Source organism: Pundamilia nyererei, unplaced genomic scaffold (genome assembly GCF_000239375.1).
Source record: "Pundamilia nyererei isolate P.nyererei 1_Seehausen unplaced genomic scaffold, PunNye1.0 scaffold00219, whole genome shotgun sequence".
Taxonomy (NCBI): domain Eukaryota; kingdom Metazoa; phylum Chordata; class Actinopteri; order Cichliformes; family Cichlidae; genus Pundamilia; species Pundamilia nyererei.
In genome coordinates, this window is record NW_005187620.1 from 1,031,707 (window position 1) to 1,048,768 (window position 17,062).

Consider the following 17,062-nt stretch of genomic DNA (forward strand, 5'->3'; position numbering starts at 1 on the left):
TTTCCTGGCTGCGAGGACACGGCGAAATCCCTACCAAGAGTTCCCTCCAGTGTTGCATTCATGATCATAGGAAACCGTGGTGTCATATAGAGTCATTTATTGTGTAATGTAAATTTCCCCTTTAAATACAAAAGTTTGCACTGATTTATATTTGCCTGTGAATCCAATTACAAAAAATATATAAACCCTACCGACCGATTTGTACACATGACCTCGAAACCGTGTGGTGTCATTGCCGTTGGTGGTTTCCTGGATTTGCATATACATTTTATATAATACATCATTTATATTCGCAGATCTTAACTATACAAACATCTACTAACAGCCGTTATAAAATCAACCAAATGTGTTCGCTGTAACATCGCATCCTGGTATTCTTTACCTGAGGAGGGAAGTTGTCCAGTTTCCGATGAGTGTGAACGCACCATCGTTATCCTGGTTCTCCATCTTCCTCCAAACAGACGAAGGAGCACCCTGCGTCTGACACCCAGTGGAATATTTTTTCTCTTCTCACGTATACTCAGCAAGGTATGGGCGATATTATACAATACAGGACCTTCTTTTAACCTTGCTGTCATTGTGGTGTGATTTTGTATCGACTGTATTTTTGCAGGGCTGCTCATCGTTTAGCTACCGTAAAGGCAGCTCCTGGAAACTGGGCCGCTGCTCACGTTTCTATTTTGACTCCAGATTTAACATAACGAAATCTTGTCATATCGGACTGTAAACCCAGGTTGATGTTAGAAGTTGTCTGTGTTTGGAGTTTGTTGTTAATATTTCTGGTATCGCAGGAGGGAGCGGATGTATTTAGCATTTAGCTAACGCTAGCTAAGTGGAAGTGCTGTGCCTCCCGGTTAATTAAAGCTAACCTGATGTTTGTTGAGAGGTCAAACGTCGTCACACCCAGAAACACAGAGCAGTTAATGTCACCGTTAGATTAGAGTAGGTTCTTCTTCACCATACAGATGAAGAAAATGGCTAATGCCGGCTAAAGTAAAGGTTTAATTGTTTAAGATGTAACGCTAAGTACGTTTTCTTCAATGTAATAGCATGTTTTAGCTAGGGCTGTACAGATACATAAATGTGTGGTCATAGGTTTACACACAGTCATTATGGACATCGATATCATATGTTTGTGCTTTTAATGATTGCTCCGAACTTCGAATTCTTTTCCAGGTTTGCATGATTGTAGAGCTTACATCATTAATAACTCTGCAAAAGTTTGAAATTATGTTGGATTTTCTCTCATCCACACAGATTCAAATATATACATAAACCCCCATTAATATTTGGTTAAGTGTCCCTTAGTAAGTTGTATCTTCCCCAGATGCTTTTGCTAGCGATCAACAGCCATAATTCTTGACCACTCTTCTCGTCAGAATTGGTAAATAAATCTACCACCGCCGTGCTTTACAGCTGCCACTCTGTTCTTAGATTTGATAGCCCTGCCATTATTCCTCCAAACATATCTGTTGTCACTGTGGTCAAATAGCTCAATCGTTGTCTCATCTGACCATAAAACCTTTCTACAGAAGGCATTTTGCTTGACTATGTTTCAAATTGCAGTTGAGCTTGAAGCAAGGGAGCAGGTGAAAGAGAGCCTGGAGAGGCAGAGATATGCTCTAGTGGCACTGACAAAAAAGATGGAAGGCCGAGCTGGAGCTGTCAAAGCACAATATGCTCAGACCACACTGGACAGGATTAGAAATGAGTACAGAGGGACAGCACAGGTTGAGTAGTTTGGAGACAAAGTTACAGAGGCAAGGCTGAGATGGTTTGGACATGTGCAGAGGAGGGATAGTGGAAATACCAGACAAACAATGTTGAATAGGAAACTGCCAGACAGGAGGAAAAGAGGAAGACTGCAAAGAAAATAAAAAAATAAAATTCATGCATTTAACGAAGGAGGGCATGCAGAGGTTTGGTGTGACAGAGGAGGATGCAAGGGATAGGATGGCAGATGATCCTTTGTGGTGACCCCTAAAGGAATCATCTGAAAGAAGAAGAAAGGGGAATGAATAATAACAAAAACAAATTAAACATAATAAAATTGCATTCTGTACTTCCCTAGTGTGGTGCATTATGATAAAATTAAGTTGCCTATTTCAGAGTTTACTAGAACTTCATATACTCTGTAAAACAGTTGGGAGTGTATAATTCAGACATAAATGATTCCCCTAACCTGTGCCAAACCCAGGATCCTCCATTACAATTCCTGAAAATAAAGCCATATTAATAAATCCAGACTATGCGATTACAGTGCTCTGTAGTCCACTGGTTGTGTTTAACACCACTCCAGCTAATATTTGGTATTTTGCTTGGGGCTCATAGGCTTTCATTTCCACATCACCATGCAAACCAGTGTCATGAAGCCACTCTATTAGCATTTGCTATACTGCTGTATGGATTTTGCTCAGTTATTTATTGAAAGAGGTGTTCTCAATACTTGTAGTATAACCTTGTATATTTGTAAGGCAGTTATTCATACATTCATTTAGAAACTAAACACATCAGGTTGGTCTGTCATAGAAGAAACCTGTAACATTTTTAGATTGGTTGCTGGCTGTTGCAGTGTACTATGTTGGAGGCAAACCTGATGACTGAATTTCATTGAACTACTTTGTGGCTTGTCACCATGCCACTTAGTCATATGGCAGCCTCACTGAATGATTATGTAATATTTTTTTAAATGTATATATCTATTTATTTTTTACAGAACTAAGGACCACAGTCATGACGGACTCCAAATATTTCACAACAAACAAAAAAGGTGAGTATGATAGAGAAATTGTTTTTGTTCATGTAGGCATGTTAGAGATTGGAAATCTATGGCAGTGTATATATAAACAGTACTGCTGTCAACTCTTCATCTGATTCATCTTTCAGGGGAGATCTTTGAACTGAAGGCAGAGCTGAACAATGAGAAGAAGGAGAAGAGGAAAGAGGCAGTGAAGAAGGTCATTGCTGCCATGACTGTTGGCAAAGATGTCAGGTACACTGCATTTATGACATGCGCCACACAGGTCTATAATTATAACAGTGTGATAAGATAAGCAAATCAAAGTGACGTGGCGTCTGTGATTTCTCAGTTGCATTATGTGTTGGCACCGAATATCTTAAACAAGAAGAAAATTGTGTTGTGCTTACTGACCAACAGACAATTGGATTAAAGTCCTTCACTCTCCTAAGTAATTCAGCTGCTGATATTTAACTCTGAGTTTTGCTTTTGGAAAGCTGATTAGTCTCATCCTCAGTAGACTGATGTGTGGTCATTGTTTCCGGCTCTGCTTTTGTTTCCGCTGCTCTCTGCCAACTCCCAGGATATGTTCCTGGAACTGTCAGTGCTGCTAAGAGAGTAATAGTAAATAAAAGTCTCAGTATTGTTCAGGGGGCTCACTGCTTTGCTATTGATTGCCATCGGTCAAGGAAATCAGTCATTGCAAATTAAGAGAACACAGTAGCAGAGATTAAAAAATAGGAGAGAGCAGTTTCTAAGGTACTTGGAGCTCTGGCCTTTTTCACTCTTTTTATATATCTGACTAGTAGCCTCAGAAATCAGGAGGTAAAAGTGTGAATGAAAGGATGTTTTTATTACTTTCAGGCTATTCAGACATCGTTATTGATGATCACTTTGCACACAGTGTTTTTTCACAGTGTGCTAAAGCTTTACAGACATTAATTAGTCATACTACAGTTGTATGATATGTCCGTTAAGCCGATTTGTACTGATGTGAGTTCAGGACAGTTAATCATGCAGTAAATTCACAGCTAGTGTGAGAGAACATGACAGTGTCGCAACATTGTCTAGTACTCCTTTTTGAAGTCAATTTGCTTTGCTCTCAGTTCTTTGTTCCCAGATGTAGTCAACTGCATGCAGACTGACAACCTGGAGCTGAAGAAGTTGGTGTACCTCTACTTGATGAACTACGCCAAGAGCCAGCCTGATATGGCTATAATGGCCGTTAACAGCTTCGTCAAGGCAAGACAGAGAATGAACTGTTGATTAACGGCATCCTACACTAATCTGCACTAAGGCAGTTAAATCTAAAAATACTTTTTTATTGTTTTCCTGCTACCATAGTTTGTCCATGCTGTTGCACAGGATCGATCAATGGGTTTCTTACATGCCAATAGGGATTAAGATTTTTGTACAGTTTTCAGATGTGTCTTGCACACAAGCTCATGATTTGCTCCAAATTACAAAGTGAGTTAGTTTTTTAACTTTGACGCCCATTGTACCTATGTAAAATCTTTCTTCGCCTATTCCTTAGGACTGTGAGGACCCCAATCCTCTGATCAGGGCTCTTGCCGTCCGCACCATGGGTTGCATTCGGGTGGACAAGATCACAGAGTACTTGTGTGAGCCACTGAGAAAGTGCTTGAAGGATGAGGACCCATATGTGAGGAAGACTGCAGCTGTTTGTGTAGCTAAACTTCATGACATCAATGCCCAGATGGTGGAGGACCAGGGCTTCCTGGACTCCCTGAGAGATCTTATTGCTGACTCCAATCCCATGGTAGGTCTCAGTACTTTACACCTCTGTCTGTATCTTTCCCAAAGTTGTGTTAGTGCTTTAAAAATGCTGTTAGTTTCCTTTGGATTACTATTAAAGAATAATTAAGTTAATATAGAGTTAATTATTGTTGAAATCATTATTGTTTCATATCTTGCGTTTTAGGTTGTGGCCAATGCAGTTGCTGCATTATCAGAGATCAGTGAGTCTCACCCCAACAGCAACCTGCTGGACCTCAATCCACAGAATATCAACAAGCTGCTGACGGCCCTCAACGAGTGCACAGAGTGGGGACAGACCTTCATCCTGGACTGCCTGTCCAACTACAACCCCAAGGATGAGCGTGAGGCTCAAAGGTAGCAGTCCTGTCAACTTTTACTTAAAACTAGACCATTTGTGATATTAATCAGAGTTACAAAAATCCTTTTAAGACCAGAGATAAGCCCAGCATTATCACTACATGACACCACTGAAAATGATGGGATTTCTGCTTCTTCTCCTCAAAGCATCTGTGAGCGTGTCACCCCCCGGCTGTCTCATGCCAACTCAGCGGTGGTGCTGTCAGCTGTGAAGGTACTGATGAAGTTCTTGGAGCTGCTGCCCAAGGATTCTGACTACTACAACACATTGCTGAAGAAGTTATCTCCCCCACTGGTCACCTTGCTCTCCGGGGAGCCAGAGGTCCAGTATGTGGCTCTGAGGAACATCAACCTCATCGTCCAGAAGAGGTATATTGTCAGAAAGGACAGAGAAAGGTTTCAAGTTGAGCTGCTGGGTTTAATATTAACTCTAAAAACATTTTTAATATATAGATTTTGAAATTTGGTTATTTCCTTATTGTAATTTCTTCATATTTTACTGTGTTTGTTTGTTTACACACTCTTATGACAAGCAATTGGAAGCTGGGAAAGACAGATTTCTATTTTTTGTTCTCACCACCTTTTTAATGTATATTTTTTGTGTGTACACACTGAACTGAACCTTAGCACACACACAGGATAAACCTTCTTGTCTAGCAGCTTAAGGGCTATAGCAGGCAATATTACTCTATGACTGACACTTACATGCTTAGTTGCCTGCTACTTGAAAAGCATTAAATCCCATCTTGGGATTTTTTCTTTTGGACTAGGTGCCACACTATAATGTGTCATGTATTGATTTTGTGCAGGCCTGAGATCCTGAAGCAGGAGATCAAGGTGTTCTTTGTCAAATACAATGACCCCATCTATGTGAAACTGGAGAAACTGGACATCATGATCCGTTTGGCTTCTCAGGCCAACATTGCCCAGGTACTTCACAGAAAACAAGACTAAAAGTATATTGTAGCAATTAATTGTTCGAAAATCTTTAACATTATTTATAGAAAGTAGTTTTAAAATGATTCACTTCTGTTCTGTGATTTGCAGGTTTTGGCTGAATTGAAGGAGTATGCCACAGAGGTAGATGTGGACTTTGTGCGTAAAGCTGTACGAGCCATCGGACGCTGTGCCATCAAAGTTGAGGTGAGAATTATGGGCCCACTGAGCTAAAATAATGATGTGTCATTAGTAATTTAAAACTCTTTTCTGGTAGTAAAGGTGACAGATGTTTCTGTCCTGTTTCCCTTCAGCAATCGGCAGAGCGCTGTGTCAGCACTCTGCTGGACCTGATCCAGACTAAGGTCAACTATGTGGTTCAGGAGGCTATTGTGGTCATCAGGGACATCTTCCGCAAGTACCCCAACAAGTAGGTTTCTCATTGAATGCGTGAAAAGTGTTTATCAAGTAACTATCTAGTGCTCTATATAAACCTTTTTTAAAAATTGATGGACTGTGTAGCTCACATGTGTACATGTCATTTCATGTGATGTGTAGTGTGTAGTCCGATTCTTACTTTAGAGATATGGTGTTCTTTAGGTATGAAAGCATCATTGCCACACTCTGTGAGAACCTCGATTCCTTGGATGAGCCTGACGCTCGAGCTGCCATGATCTGGATTGTTGGCGAGTATGCTGAGCGGATTGACAACGCTGATGAGTTGCTGGAGAGCTTCCTTGAGGGCTTCCATGATGAGAGCACTCAGGTAAGTTTATTTAAAAAAAAAAAATACTCATGTAAAATAAAATACCCAGATTACGATACAATATACGAGAGCAGCATTACATATTTCAGAAAGGCTAGTCTTGCTTACAAAAAAACATTGAGTTGAATTTTAACAGTTTATCTAGAATAATAAAATGTTTTCATGTATTTTATCATTTTGACTTTTTTAACAATGTCAACAATGTTCCTATGATTTGTAATTATATTGTGTATTGTTATGAATTAAATAAGAAAGGTTTCAATAATCTTATGTTTCTGTAAATATCATTAAGTGTTGTAGTCGGGGATCGACTGTTTCAAATATTTTTTGACCTACCACAGCTATGATGAAGGGTTAGACTTTTAAAGGCATTGCATATAAAACACAGCCATATTCCAATGGTGTGTGTGTGCTCGGACTTGCAGGTCCAGCTTACTCTGTTGACCGCCATTGTCAAGCTGTTCCTTAAGAAGCCATCAGAGACTCAGGAGCTGGTGCAGCAAGTCCTCAGCTTGGCCACTCAAGTGAGTCGTATATTTTATTCTGAAGAGCCTTTGCATGATTTTGATGACTTGTTCGGTTTCCCTCTCTCTGAGAAGTGTTTCTTTCTCTAACATATATGAAAGTATTATTCTCAGATATGTAGCTTTCTTAGCTGCCACTTTTGTAACGACTTGTGAAACTGTGGTCCTCACAATCTTCTGGTATGTGATTTCTGCCTATGTTGAGTATAACTTGCACAACGTGTTGACCTCCTATGCAGGACTCTGACAACCCTGACCTGCGTGACAGAGGCTACATTTATTGGCGCCTGTTGTCCACTGACCCCGTAACTGCTAAAGAGGTGGTGTTGTCAGAGAAACCCCTAATCTCAGAGGAGACCGACCTAATAGAGCCCACCCTACTGGATGAGCTTATATGCCACATTGGTTCTCTGGCCTCTGTGTATCACAAGCCCCCCAGCGCCTTTGTGGAGGGAAGCCATGGAATCCACCGGAAGCACCTTCCTGTTCAGCACAGCAGGTCAGACACTGTTTTCAGTGCCATACCAGTTCTACACAATGTCACGTCAGCTGCTTTTACCAGCTGTTGTTCTGGGTGCCGGACGCTGTCATGCAAAACTTTTATTGCTTTCACTACTAGTCCATTGTACTAATACATAGAGCTCATACTTTAATATATGGCTTTTTGGACCTGATGGCCTGAAAGATCAGTGTAATAAAACGGTTGAATTTTTGAAGTTCTTGAAAGGAGCTTAACTTTAATAATCACACTGGCGTAAACTGATTATATTCAGATATTTCATATTGGTCGCACTTTGCTTTGCTTCCATTTTCCATATATAAGAGGAAGTATTTATCCCTTCAGCAGTTCAGTTCTGTTGCATGGAAAATTTGCAAATTGGCCAGGAAGGTCAGTTCATGAAAATGTGTCATATGTCGAAATTGTGAGATAAAATTACACAACCTGTAATTGTTGAGGAGTAGATTTTTCTTGATCCCTGGTGTTTATAAGCAGAAACAATATAGTGGCTATCGTTGTACTTGTACCACTTCATAATTTCCAGGAATGTGCCCGTGTTGATCTGTTTGACAACAAGCAGCTGAGTCTAAAGTCTAAACTGTTAAAATTAGTGCTACTTTAAAAAAAAAAGTAATTGGTGTGAGTGGTTTGATGTTTTTAAGATAAAGACAGAGTTTCTTATTCATCCAGCAGTTTAAAATGCAGTCTTCTGGTCTCAAAGCATTTGGTTTGGTTTCAAGAAAATGTTCGATAATACTTATTAATGTGATATTGTATGTTGTATATGTGAGCTGAGAACTCTTCAATTTTTTAATCATAGCTCAGTTTATGCTTTAAACTAGTTTTGAAAACAGGACATTGCCCAACTCTTAAGATATTGCCTCATGCCCCACTGATGTTGAAGAGTCAGGCAAAATCTTGTGTGAAAGAAGAATCTACAACAGGAAGCTGTGGACTTGAGGACTTTTAGATGAATTTCCGTTGAAGTGGATGTACTGTATTTATCCCAGTTTAATAAGGAAATGTATTTACATAATGGAAACAAGTTTTATGATATAAAAAATTTGACATTTCTGTTCCAACACAGTGCTGTAGCACAAGGCCCTCTCTAGCAGTGTGCTTGTTTGCTGCTAGTTTAGCTCACAAGGTGAGATGGAAATCTCATGCAGCAGCCTGGACCCAATGGCCCTTTACTGCTCATCTTTGCCCACCTGCCTTCTTGTCTACTCTCCAGTAAATCTACTAAATGCAATAAAAACCTCCCCCAAATATAATGTTTAACTTCCTAGGACCTGGCGTCCACATATGTGGACATCACATTTTGGGTTATTTCGACCAAAATACTTAATTTTGCTCTACAAGGGCCTGACATCCACCTACGAGGACAATATACTGCCACTGTTCTATCAAAATTTTAAACAAATATCCTCATATGTGGCTCTCATTTTTCTAAAAAACAAAAATCAGGTAAAAAAACAAAACAAGAACTGGTAATTCTTTGTTTTTACATTCATTGGGTCCCAATATGCCCAAATATCAAAGTTAAATTAAAAATGTATGCCATAGAAGAGCTCAGGTCTTAGGAGGTTAAAGAAAGTTGTTGCCGTGCTTCATAACTAAAGATTCTACTACTTTGCATTCTTTCATAATTTTCCAGTGATCTGTGATACTTTTGGAGCTCTTAGGATTTGAGTTTCCAAGTACATTTCATTTACCAGTCTACTGTTTTGCCTTACGACAGCATCGACACAGGTGAGAGCCCAGTGAGCGGTGGGCCAGCAGCAGCCATGGACCAGCCACATGTCATTCCCAGTCAGGGTGACCTGTTGGGTGATCTGCTGAACCTGGACCTGGGTCCTCCAGTCAATGTGCCCCAGGTCTCCTCCATGCAGATGGGTGCGGTGGACCTTCTGGGAGGAGGCCTTGACAGTTTGGTGAGCATGAGCATATTTATGCACACTTACTTTACTAAATTTAGGTAAAGATCCACTGAGCGATTGCACTTAATTGTCATTGCAGCAATGGGTCTTACGTGTTTGGCACATTGTATGGAATAATAATAGACGTTTATACTGTATTCAAGCTTTGACTCCCATTAGATCCTTCTATAGTTTACCAGTGCTGGTTACGTGATGCTACCTAGTGGTTCTCACCATTCATTTTAATGACTCTTTCATCACATTAAGGAGGAAAGAGGCTGTGCAGGCAGTTGTAAAACATCTGGAAAGCTGAAATTTTCCCAAAAGAAATGGGTATATGATGAAAAGTTAGTTTTTCTTTGTTCCTCCTTAGGATTGTTATAGTTGAAGAAGACCTGTTCAGATCTTGTACCTGCTGACACCATTTTCTTTTCTACTGGGTTTTATGTGTTCATGCAAGTGCGCTTGTGATAAAAAGTAACTGTTATGCTCATATGCTGTATCTTGCTGTAACACAAATTTAAAATGTTTTAATACCGTAACATTGGCTCATAAACATGTTACTAGGTATTTGTCTTCTATTACCACTTCTCCGAGCTGCCGGAATATCTGGATTTCTTCATAATCTCCTTGCAGAGTGATTTTTTTTTTTTTAATGTCTAACCTACAATGCAGAGATTAATATTTCCCAGAAAGTGAGGGCTCCTCTTGATGGGTTATGGTTGCTAAGAAAGTCTCTGTCTCTGTCTTTGTGTCTTTGGTCTGTCGATAATGTTTGGATGCTGTCTTTGGTGGCCTCTCCTCTCTCCTGTAGCTGGGGGGAGACCTGGGCGGAGGTGTTGGGGGAAGTCCAGCAGTAAGTCAAGCCCTTCTGTTTGGCCGTCTGCATGCTGCATGCTTCCTGAATTTAACCCACCACACTCGTCTTACTCACGCATTTTTCAACAAGATGACCACACGGATGTTTTGAATGTTTTAGCCCATTTAAGTCTTTGATGGGACACACAAAGGCATACAGGGGCAAACTGAAAGCCTTCTCCTTCTGTCAGACATCAGGATGAATACATCACTTAGTTCTCTTTCTCACTTCCTGTTAAGACCTTCCTTAAATATTCATAGTGTGGGAATGCAGTAGACATTATATTTATGGTCATTTTTGGGGGTGGGGGGGTGGTGGTGACATGGCCACTGACACCATTTATAGGCTTTAAAGAAAGGAAGAGGTCATTGTGTAGTAATGAGGACACAACAGATTTTACTGTGTTGTAGAGCCATTCATAGACTAGAAACCTCTTTTCTAAATCCTTTGTAATTTTTTGGGCAACCAATAATTACAACCACCTTATGAAAATAGTAGATTTTCATATTTTCCATCAATATCACTTTCAATATATCAATATATCATAATTTTTTCCATCAATTTGAACATATAAAAATATACACGGAACTGATATATTTGTTTATGCCCTCTTTTCCATACTCTTGTATGATTTTATACATAGTAAGAGGCTTAGTTAATATGATGTTAATTTGGACTTCTAATGTATTTTTTCAAATAATATTTTTTATAACAAATGGGCTCAAACAGGCAAAACAAAATTTTTACTCTTTTAAATTAATCTCACATTTGATTTTTTTGATTTGGCTAATCGTGATTTTGATGTGATTGAAATCTTGTTTTTGTTTTTTTTCTTCATAATCACAAAGACCAAATCAGTTGCTTCTTCCGTTGTTCTGGTCTAAGATTTTATTTTCTGTGTGACCCGTTTAGTAGATTTTAGTAAATTTCTCAAGTCTTCTGCGATACTTCATAAAATTATACTTTATTAGATTGTGTTTTGTGTGTGTTTTTGTTGTGATTTTTGTTGCAGGTGGGACAAAATTTTATCCCGTCATCAGTCCCCAACACTTTTGCCCCTTCACCTACACCTGCACCTCCTGCCACCAGCAGTGGCCTCAACGACTTATTTGAGCTTTCCACAGGCATGGCCATCACCACAGGAGGCTATGCAGTCCCCAAAGCAGTGAGTTCACGCAACTTTTTCTTGGAAGGTGTAACGTAAGTAAAACACTGTCTGTGTTATTGACTGCAGTTGTACTTTTTACCAGGTATGGCTTCCTGCAGTGAAAGCTAAAGGGCTCGAGATCTCTGGAACATTCTCTCGCCGTCAGGGTCACATGTACATGGACATGACTTTCACCAACAAAGCCCTACAACACATGACCGACTTTGCTATCCAGTTTAACAAGAACAGGTCAGTGATCTGACTCAACAGGAATGTCATGTCATTGCTTATTGCACTCTTTAAGAAACGTTTTAAAACTAACTTTAATATTAATATATGTTTCTGCAGTTTTGGGGTGATCCCCACCAGTCCTCTGCCCGTTCATACTCCACTGATGCCCAATCAGAGTATTGAGATCTCTTTGCCTCTTAACACCATTGGGCCAGTTATGAAGATGGACCCTCTCAATAATCTTCAGGTACAGCAGCACACAGTGGCCACACATTTTATCAGCAGTGGAACACATTTAAAGACCTGGCCAGGGACAGGTGTCTTGCTCTTTCTGTCTCTCTGAAATGTGTGTTTTGTTTTGTTTGTTTGTTTTTTATTATTATTTAGTGTGACATGGCCATTAGTTCAGAAATAATTTCTCAGCGTCTTGCAAAAAATGAAAATTCCAGGGTGTTTGCACTCAGTACAAGAATTGGAAACTGAGAAAAACAGCTAGCCCTCATAAAATATATTTTAGAAACTGATGTTTAGTTTACAGTTTTAACCTGATTGAATGCAAATGTTGGTATATTGCTTGTTATACTCAAGATGTCAAACTTACCATGTTCTCTGGTCTTTCCTATAGGTGGCTGTAAAGAACAGCATTGATGTGTTCTACTTCAGCGTACTCATCCCTCTCAATGTATTCTTTGTTGAGGATGGAAAAATGGGTAAAATTCTTAAAACCTTTTAAAACAGCAACAACAGTGTGGTACTATTCCTTAAATGGCTAATTATATTCCTCACAGCTATTGAAGCTTGACAAACATTGCTGTTACTTGGGAAATGTATATTCAGTCTGCTTTTGGGCTGTAAAAGTATGTTATAGGCAACTGAAACCTACCTTATTGTGAAGTGTAATTTCTATGGAATGAAAAGAATTCCTTCATCCCTAATAATAGATCTGAATAGAATCAAACAAAACAGTAAATCATTTAAAGGGCTTTGAATTATCAATGTCAGTGGTTTGAAACATCCAACACTTTCTACATCACTGCTGTCGGATATTTTGTTTTTTTCTTCTTCAGAGCGACAGGTGTTCCTGGCTACTTGGAAAGACATCCCCAATGAGAATGAGCTACAGTATCAGATAAAGGACTGCCACCTTAATGCAGGTAGACAAATTTGTCAAAAATCTCATGAGCATGTTAAATTATTTTTACCTGCTTGTTTATTGTTTTCTTTCTCGTCCACATAACTTGGCTCTATACTTCTTTATTTGGTAGTTTCTCTAACATATCAAAATATTAGACAATGCTTTTACTCGTGCAAAATATGGCAAATGGCACAATGATGCATTTTTGAAGTAGTTGTTCTTTGTTTCAATGATTGAATACAATTTAAGCTAACCATATCATCAGCGTGGTTGCATTAAATATATAGATGACTGATTAACACATTCTCAGCTCAGTGTTTAAAAACCTCTGTTATTTTTAAGACATCAAAAACACTCCAACTTATCCAAAAAGCCTTATTTCTCTCTGTTTTCTTTCTCCACCCGCATGCTTATCTTTGGATACTCTTTCTTTTTAACCAATGCTGAACATCTCCTTTCCTTTAAAAAAGTTCACAATATTTTTGCCACTATAATCCTAGCATTCTGATAGCTAAAAGTTGACCAAAGCAGTACTACTTTCAGAATATCTGTCCAGCTTTACTGACATCTAAAGGTTGAAGTTGATTAAAATCCTCACAAACCTAGTTTACCCTTTGCCAGTAGTGGACTTTGTATTAGCCCATGCATACATTAGTGTGAGTTCCTTAAAGTGATTATGGTTCCAGTAGTGATAGCACCCTCTTGTGTGTGTGTTTTGATGTGGCTTCTGAAATGTGAGTGAGGTGTAATCATAATCTGAGAAACCTTACGGTCTTGCAGACACAGTTTCAGGGAAGCTGCAGAATAACAATATCTACACCATTGCCAAGAGAAATGTAGAAGGCCAAGACATGCTCTACCAGTCCCTGAAGCTAACCAATGGCATCTGGATCCTGGCTGAGCTCCGCATTCAACCTGGCAACCCCAACTACACGGTATAGCATCACAAGATTTACATTTTGACGCGCTGTTCTGGGTTTTAAAAAGTAATGAGGAAAGTTTCACCTTCGCTTACAAAGATTTTCTTGTTTTAGCTGACCACCAGAACCGAAAAGTTCAAAGTAACTATAAATACAGTGAAAATCAGTAAGTCATGGTATAGAATATAGTGAATCCAGAAAATAACCAGTATTTATTTATTTTTTTAACTTATACTACTCGAAAAGCAGCTAATGATTTTCAAATAATTACCGGTTATTTGTGTTAATGAGCTGATCATTTCAGTTGTGGACAAAAAGTGAGAATGCTGTAATAAAATGGTAAGGGAATACAATTACACAGCACTACCCTTCAGTAGGGGAAGCACGCTACAATATTCGTACAAGATCCTGACCCACATCCTGACCTTCCTTGTACACAGCACAAATCCTCAAAGTAAAATGGGAAAAGCACTGTCAGTAACATCCCTCGTTCCAGTTTTACTCCTTTATTCCTCAGTTGGTCAGTATAAGCAGTGTAAACAGAGCTGTGATTGAGCATCTTTATAAATGTGTGAGTGAGTGCATCTCCCTTTATAACTCTGCTCTCCTTTTGTCCACAGCTCTCTCTGAAGTGTCGGGCTCCAGAAGTGTCTCAGTACGTCTACCAGATGTACGATTCTGTGCTGAAGAATTGACGCACTTCACCACTTGCCGACTCTGCTTCATCCTGACAACAAACCGCAGTGTTTTTTTGTTTTGATTTGTTTTTTTTATTTTTCTGTATGTGCAGCTGACTGCCAAAACAAGAGAATCCAAACAGTAAAAGATGGATAGTAAGCAATTTTGGAGATTGTGTTTTTCCTCAAAGTGATCAACAGGGTAAATGTGAGATGAGACAAAGGGTATTGGGAGTGATTATCAAGCGTACTGTTGACATTTCCTTTATTTTGGCAGTTGAAAGCATCATTAAAATCCTCTTAATTCTACCCCCTATTTTTACGTCTCAGTGAAAACCATTCCATCCTTAACATTACGTCTTATTGTTGTGAAGATGTGATTAATGATGAAATTGTCCTGAGTGGGGACTTGCTTTGTTCAGCTCACACTTCTTTTAATTTAGATCCACTTTTGACGCTTTCTTTGCTTCAGTTGTACCTCCAGAGTCACAGCAGTATTCTGTTGTTTTGAGACCAGAAATGTCTGTCTGACTGCTTCTGCCACATCTGGTGGGATCACTTACAATTTGTGCAATTTGTTTAGAAACAAATGTCAACTTTTCTCCCCTTACTGTGAAGCATTGTACACTAATTGAGAAACTTAGTGATAAGTTAGCAACCCTGTAATTGCAAAATCTAGGCATTTCATTGTTTCCTTATGCCATTTATGGTCTTTCTGGCAGAGGCGTTTACAACCATCCGGTCTTCACAAAGCTCTAAATCCTTTTAATGACACTCCACCTTATCCTTTTCTTGTTAAAGTGTTCGTAAGCAGTTCGCTGTGCTGGTTCTGATATTAAACAACTTCAGTATAACATTTTATGAAGTGCTCTTCAAAAATTAAATAAATCCATAAGCAAAGGAAAAGTTACACTGTTTAGTCTTCTGATGAGCAGGTGGCATAAAGGACATTGATGGGTTTAAATTCTTAAAGTTTTACAACCACTACAAAAGCAAGAGCAGCCAATTTTGTGTTCACACTCCAGTGCCACTCTGTTTCCGGTTATTTGCTTGACACGATTTTTATTTTTTCTTCTTCTCCTCCTCCTCTTTTCTGAAACGGTCCCATTTACTGCAGCCACACTTTTCACAACTATATTTTCATTCCTATTTATTGTGCATCTACCTCTGTGTGTTTTCTTTTCACAGGTGTTATTGTTGCATTAGTTTCATTTCCTTGATGTGCTTTACATGTCATTTGAATGCCAGTGTTTTTATTTTTTATTTTCTTGGGGGGATTTTCATGTAATGCTAAACTGTGGGAAATCCGCCAAGTCAGGTTCACAGGACCACACATTTACAAAAATGAATTGCCAAGTTTATTTTTATTACTCTCAAAAGAATCCTTATAAAGTTGGCATAGTGTGAGCTATATGAACATTAGAGTACATATACCCAAACCCCCAGAGTTGTACTGTAGGCCAGTAATGGTGTAGTAAGAAAATGTTTAGTAACTATGTATAAAAATGAAGCAAAAATGCTTTCTCCCTATCCCAGTGTGTCAGTTGTGTTGGTGACGTACATGAGATGAGAACATTAATGTGCCTGCATGAACTCGCTGTCATTTTACCCTTTCTTAATTTCAGCTGTGGATTTCCTCAAGTCTGAAATTCTGCTCCTAACCTACGTTTCATTGTAGATCCCATTAGTTTTTTATTTGTTTGTTTTTTTTCTAAACACAGCATCGTCTTAAACACACTCCTGCAAATAGAAATGTTTCCAGCAGCACAGAATGTGTGCCGAGGTCGGTCACGGCATCTTATGAAATGGAAAAGTTTGTGTCATTGCTGTAAGCTTGTTGTAAATGATTTGTTACTGTCACAGTACCACATCTTGTGTCAATAAATCGTCAAATCCTTGGTGGTGGTGCATGGTTGTTTTTTTGTTTTTTTTATTTGTGTGTTTTGTAAGTCATGTGCAGCACAGCAGACCTGAAAAAGGGGGTGAGTGGTACAGAGGACTGCAGGTGGAAGATAAAGGGTATCCTTTCGTTACCTTTCATCTCCATGTTGAGGAAGTTGCTTTGGCTTTCTGTTTATCAGAAACATGAGAGCAAAGAGGGCTGCAGCTCTACCGTGCTGTGGATTCTTGCTAAGAGACTTAATCACACTCAAAAGTCTCCCAGAATTAAATAGTTGCCCCAAAGTACACTATTATTAACCTTTACCTACATGACCGGTTGAAGCACATAGCCCCCCTCCCTCAGCCTTCTTGTTAAAAGGATGTTTTTCCTTCCCACTGTTGCCAAACTGCTTTCTCATGTGGGGTCATATGATTGTTAGATTCTCTACCTATTGTATGATCTCCTGTAAAATATAAAACGCCTTCACGCGACTGTTGTTGGGATTTGGGGCTATTTGAATAAAATTGAATTAAATTCACCTTGGAAATATCAAAACAGCTTCCTAACAAAACTTAATTACAATGGCGTGTAATACCATTTCATAGTATAGCTGTACTCCTTTGAGTGATCAGTTGGAAAAGCAAAGACTTCTCTGTGTGTTGCAAGAAGACATGTTTCCTCCCACTTTACTCTA

The 17,062-nt window shown here is 39.1% G+C and overlaps 1 protein-coding gene across 3 annotated transcripts; it reads left to right on the top strand.

The window, feature by feature from the left end:
* The first annotated feature begins 404 nt into the window (after window positions 1-404).
* Window positions 405-16,384, top strand: ap2b1 (adaptor related protein complex 2 subunit beta 1). 3 transcript variants are annotated; one of them, XM_005748349.1, is made up of 22 exons: window positions 405-528; window positions 2,717-2,770; window positions 2,887-2,992; window positions 3,844-3,979; window positions 4,272-4,517; window positions 4,680-4,870; window positions 5,021-5,242; window positions 5,683-5,803; window positions 5,921-6,016; window positions 6,124-6,239; window positions 6,410-6,575; window positions 7,001-7,099; window positions 7,339-7,598; window positions 9,340-9,532; window positions 10,332-10,373; window positions 11,389-11,541; window positions 11,627-11,772; window positions 11,872-12,001; window positions 12,380-12,464; window positions 12,822-12,908; window positions 13,670-13,824; window positions 14,430-16,384. In XM_005748349.1, the coding sequence occupies exons 2-22, from the start codon at window positions 2,734-2,736 to the stop codon at window positions 14,502-14,504; spliced, it is 2,862 nt and encodes a 953-aa protein (XP_005748406.1). In that variant the 5' UTR covers window positions 405-528; window positions 2,717-2,733; the 3' UTR covers window positions 14,505-16,384. The 3 variants fall into 3 exon arrangements, with proteins under 3 accessions (XP_005748406.1, XP_005748407.1, XP_005748408.1); XM_005748350.1 differs by lacking the exon at window positions 10,332-10,373; XM_005748351.1 differs by lacking the exons at window positions 13,670-13,824; window positions 14,430-16,384 and adding an exon at window positions 13,360-13,634.
* Window positions 16,385-17,062: the final 678 nt, after the last annotated feature.

Coding starts and splice junctions, on each gene's coding strand:
- ap2b1 (XM_005748349.1), top strand. CDS start 2,734: ATGACGGACTCCAAATATTTCACAACAAACAAAAAAG. Junction 6,017..6,123: donor GCTGTGCCATCAAAGTTGAG/GTGAGAATTATG, acceptor GTTTCCCTTCAG/CAATCGGCAGAGCGCTGTGT. Junction 10,374..11,388: donor GTGTTGGGGGAAGTCCAGCA/GTAAGTCAAGCC, acceptor TTTTTGTTGCAG/GTGGGACAAAATTTTATCCC.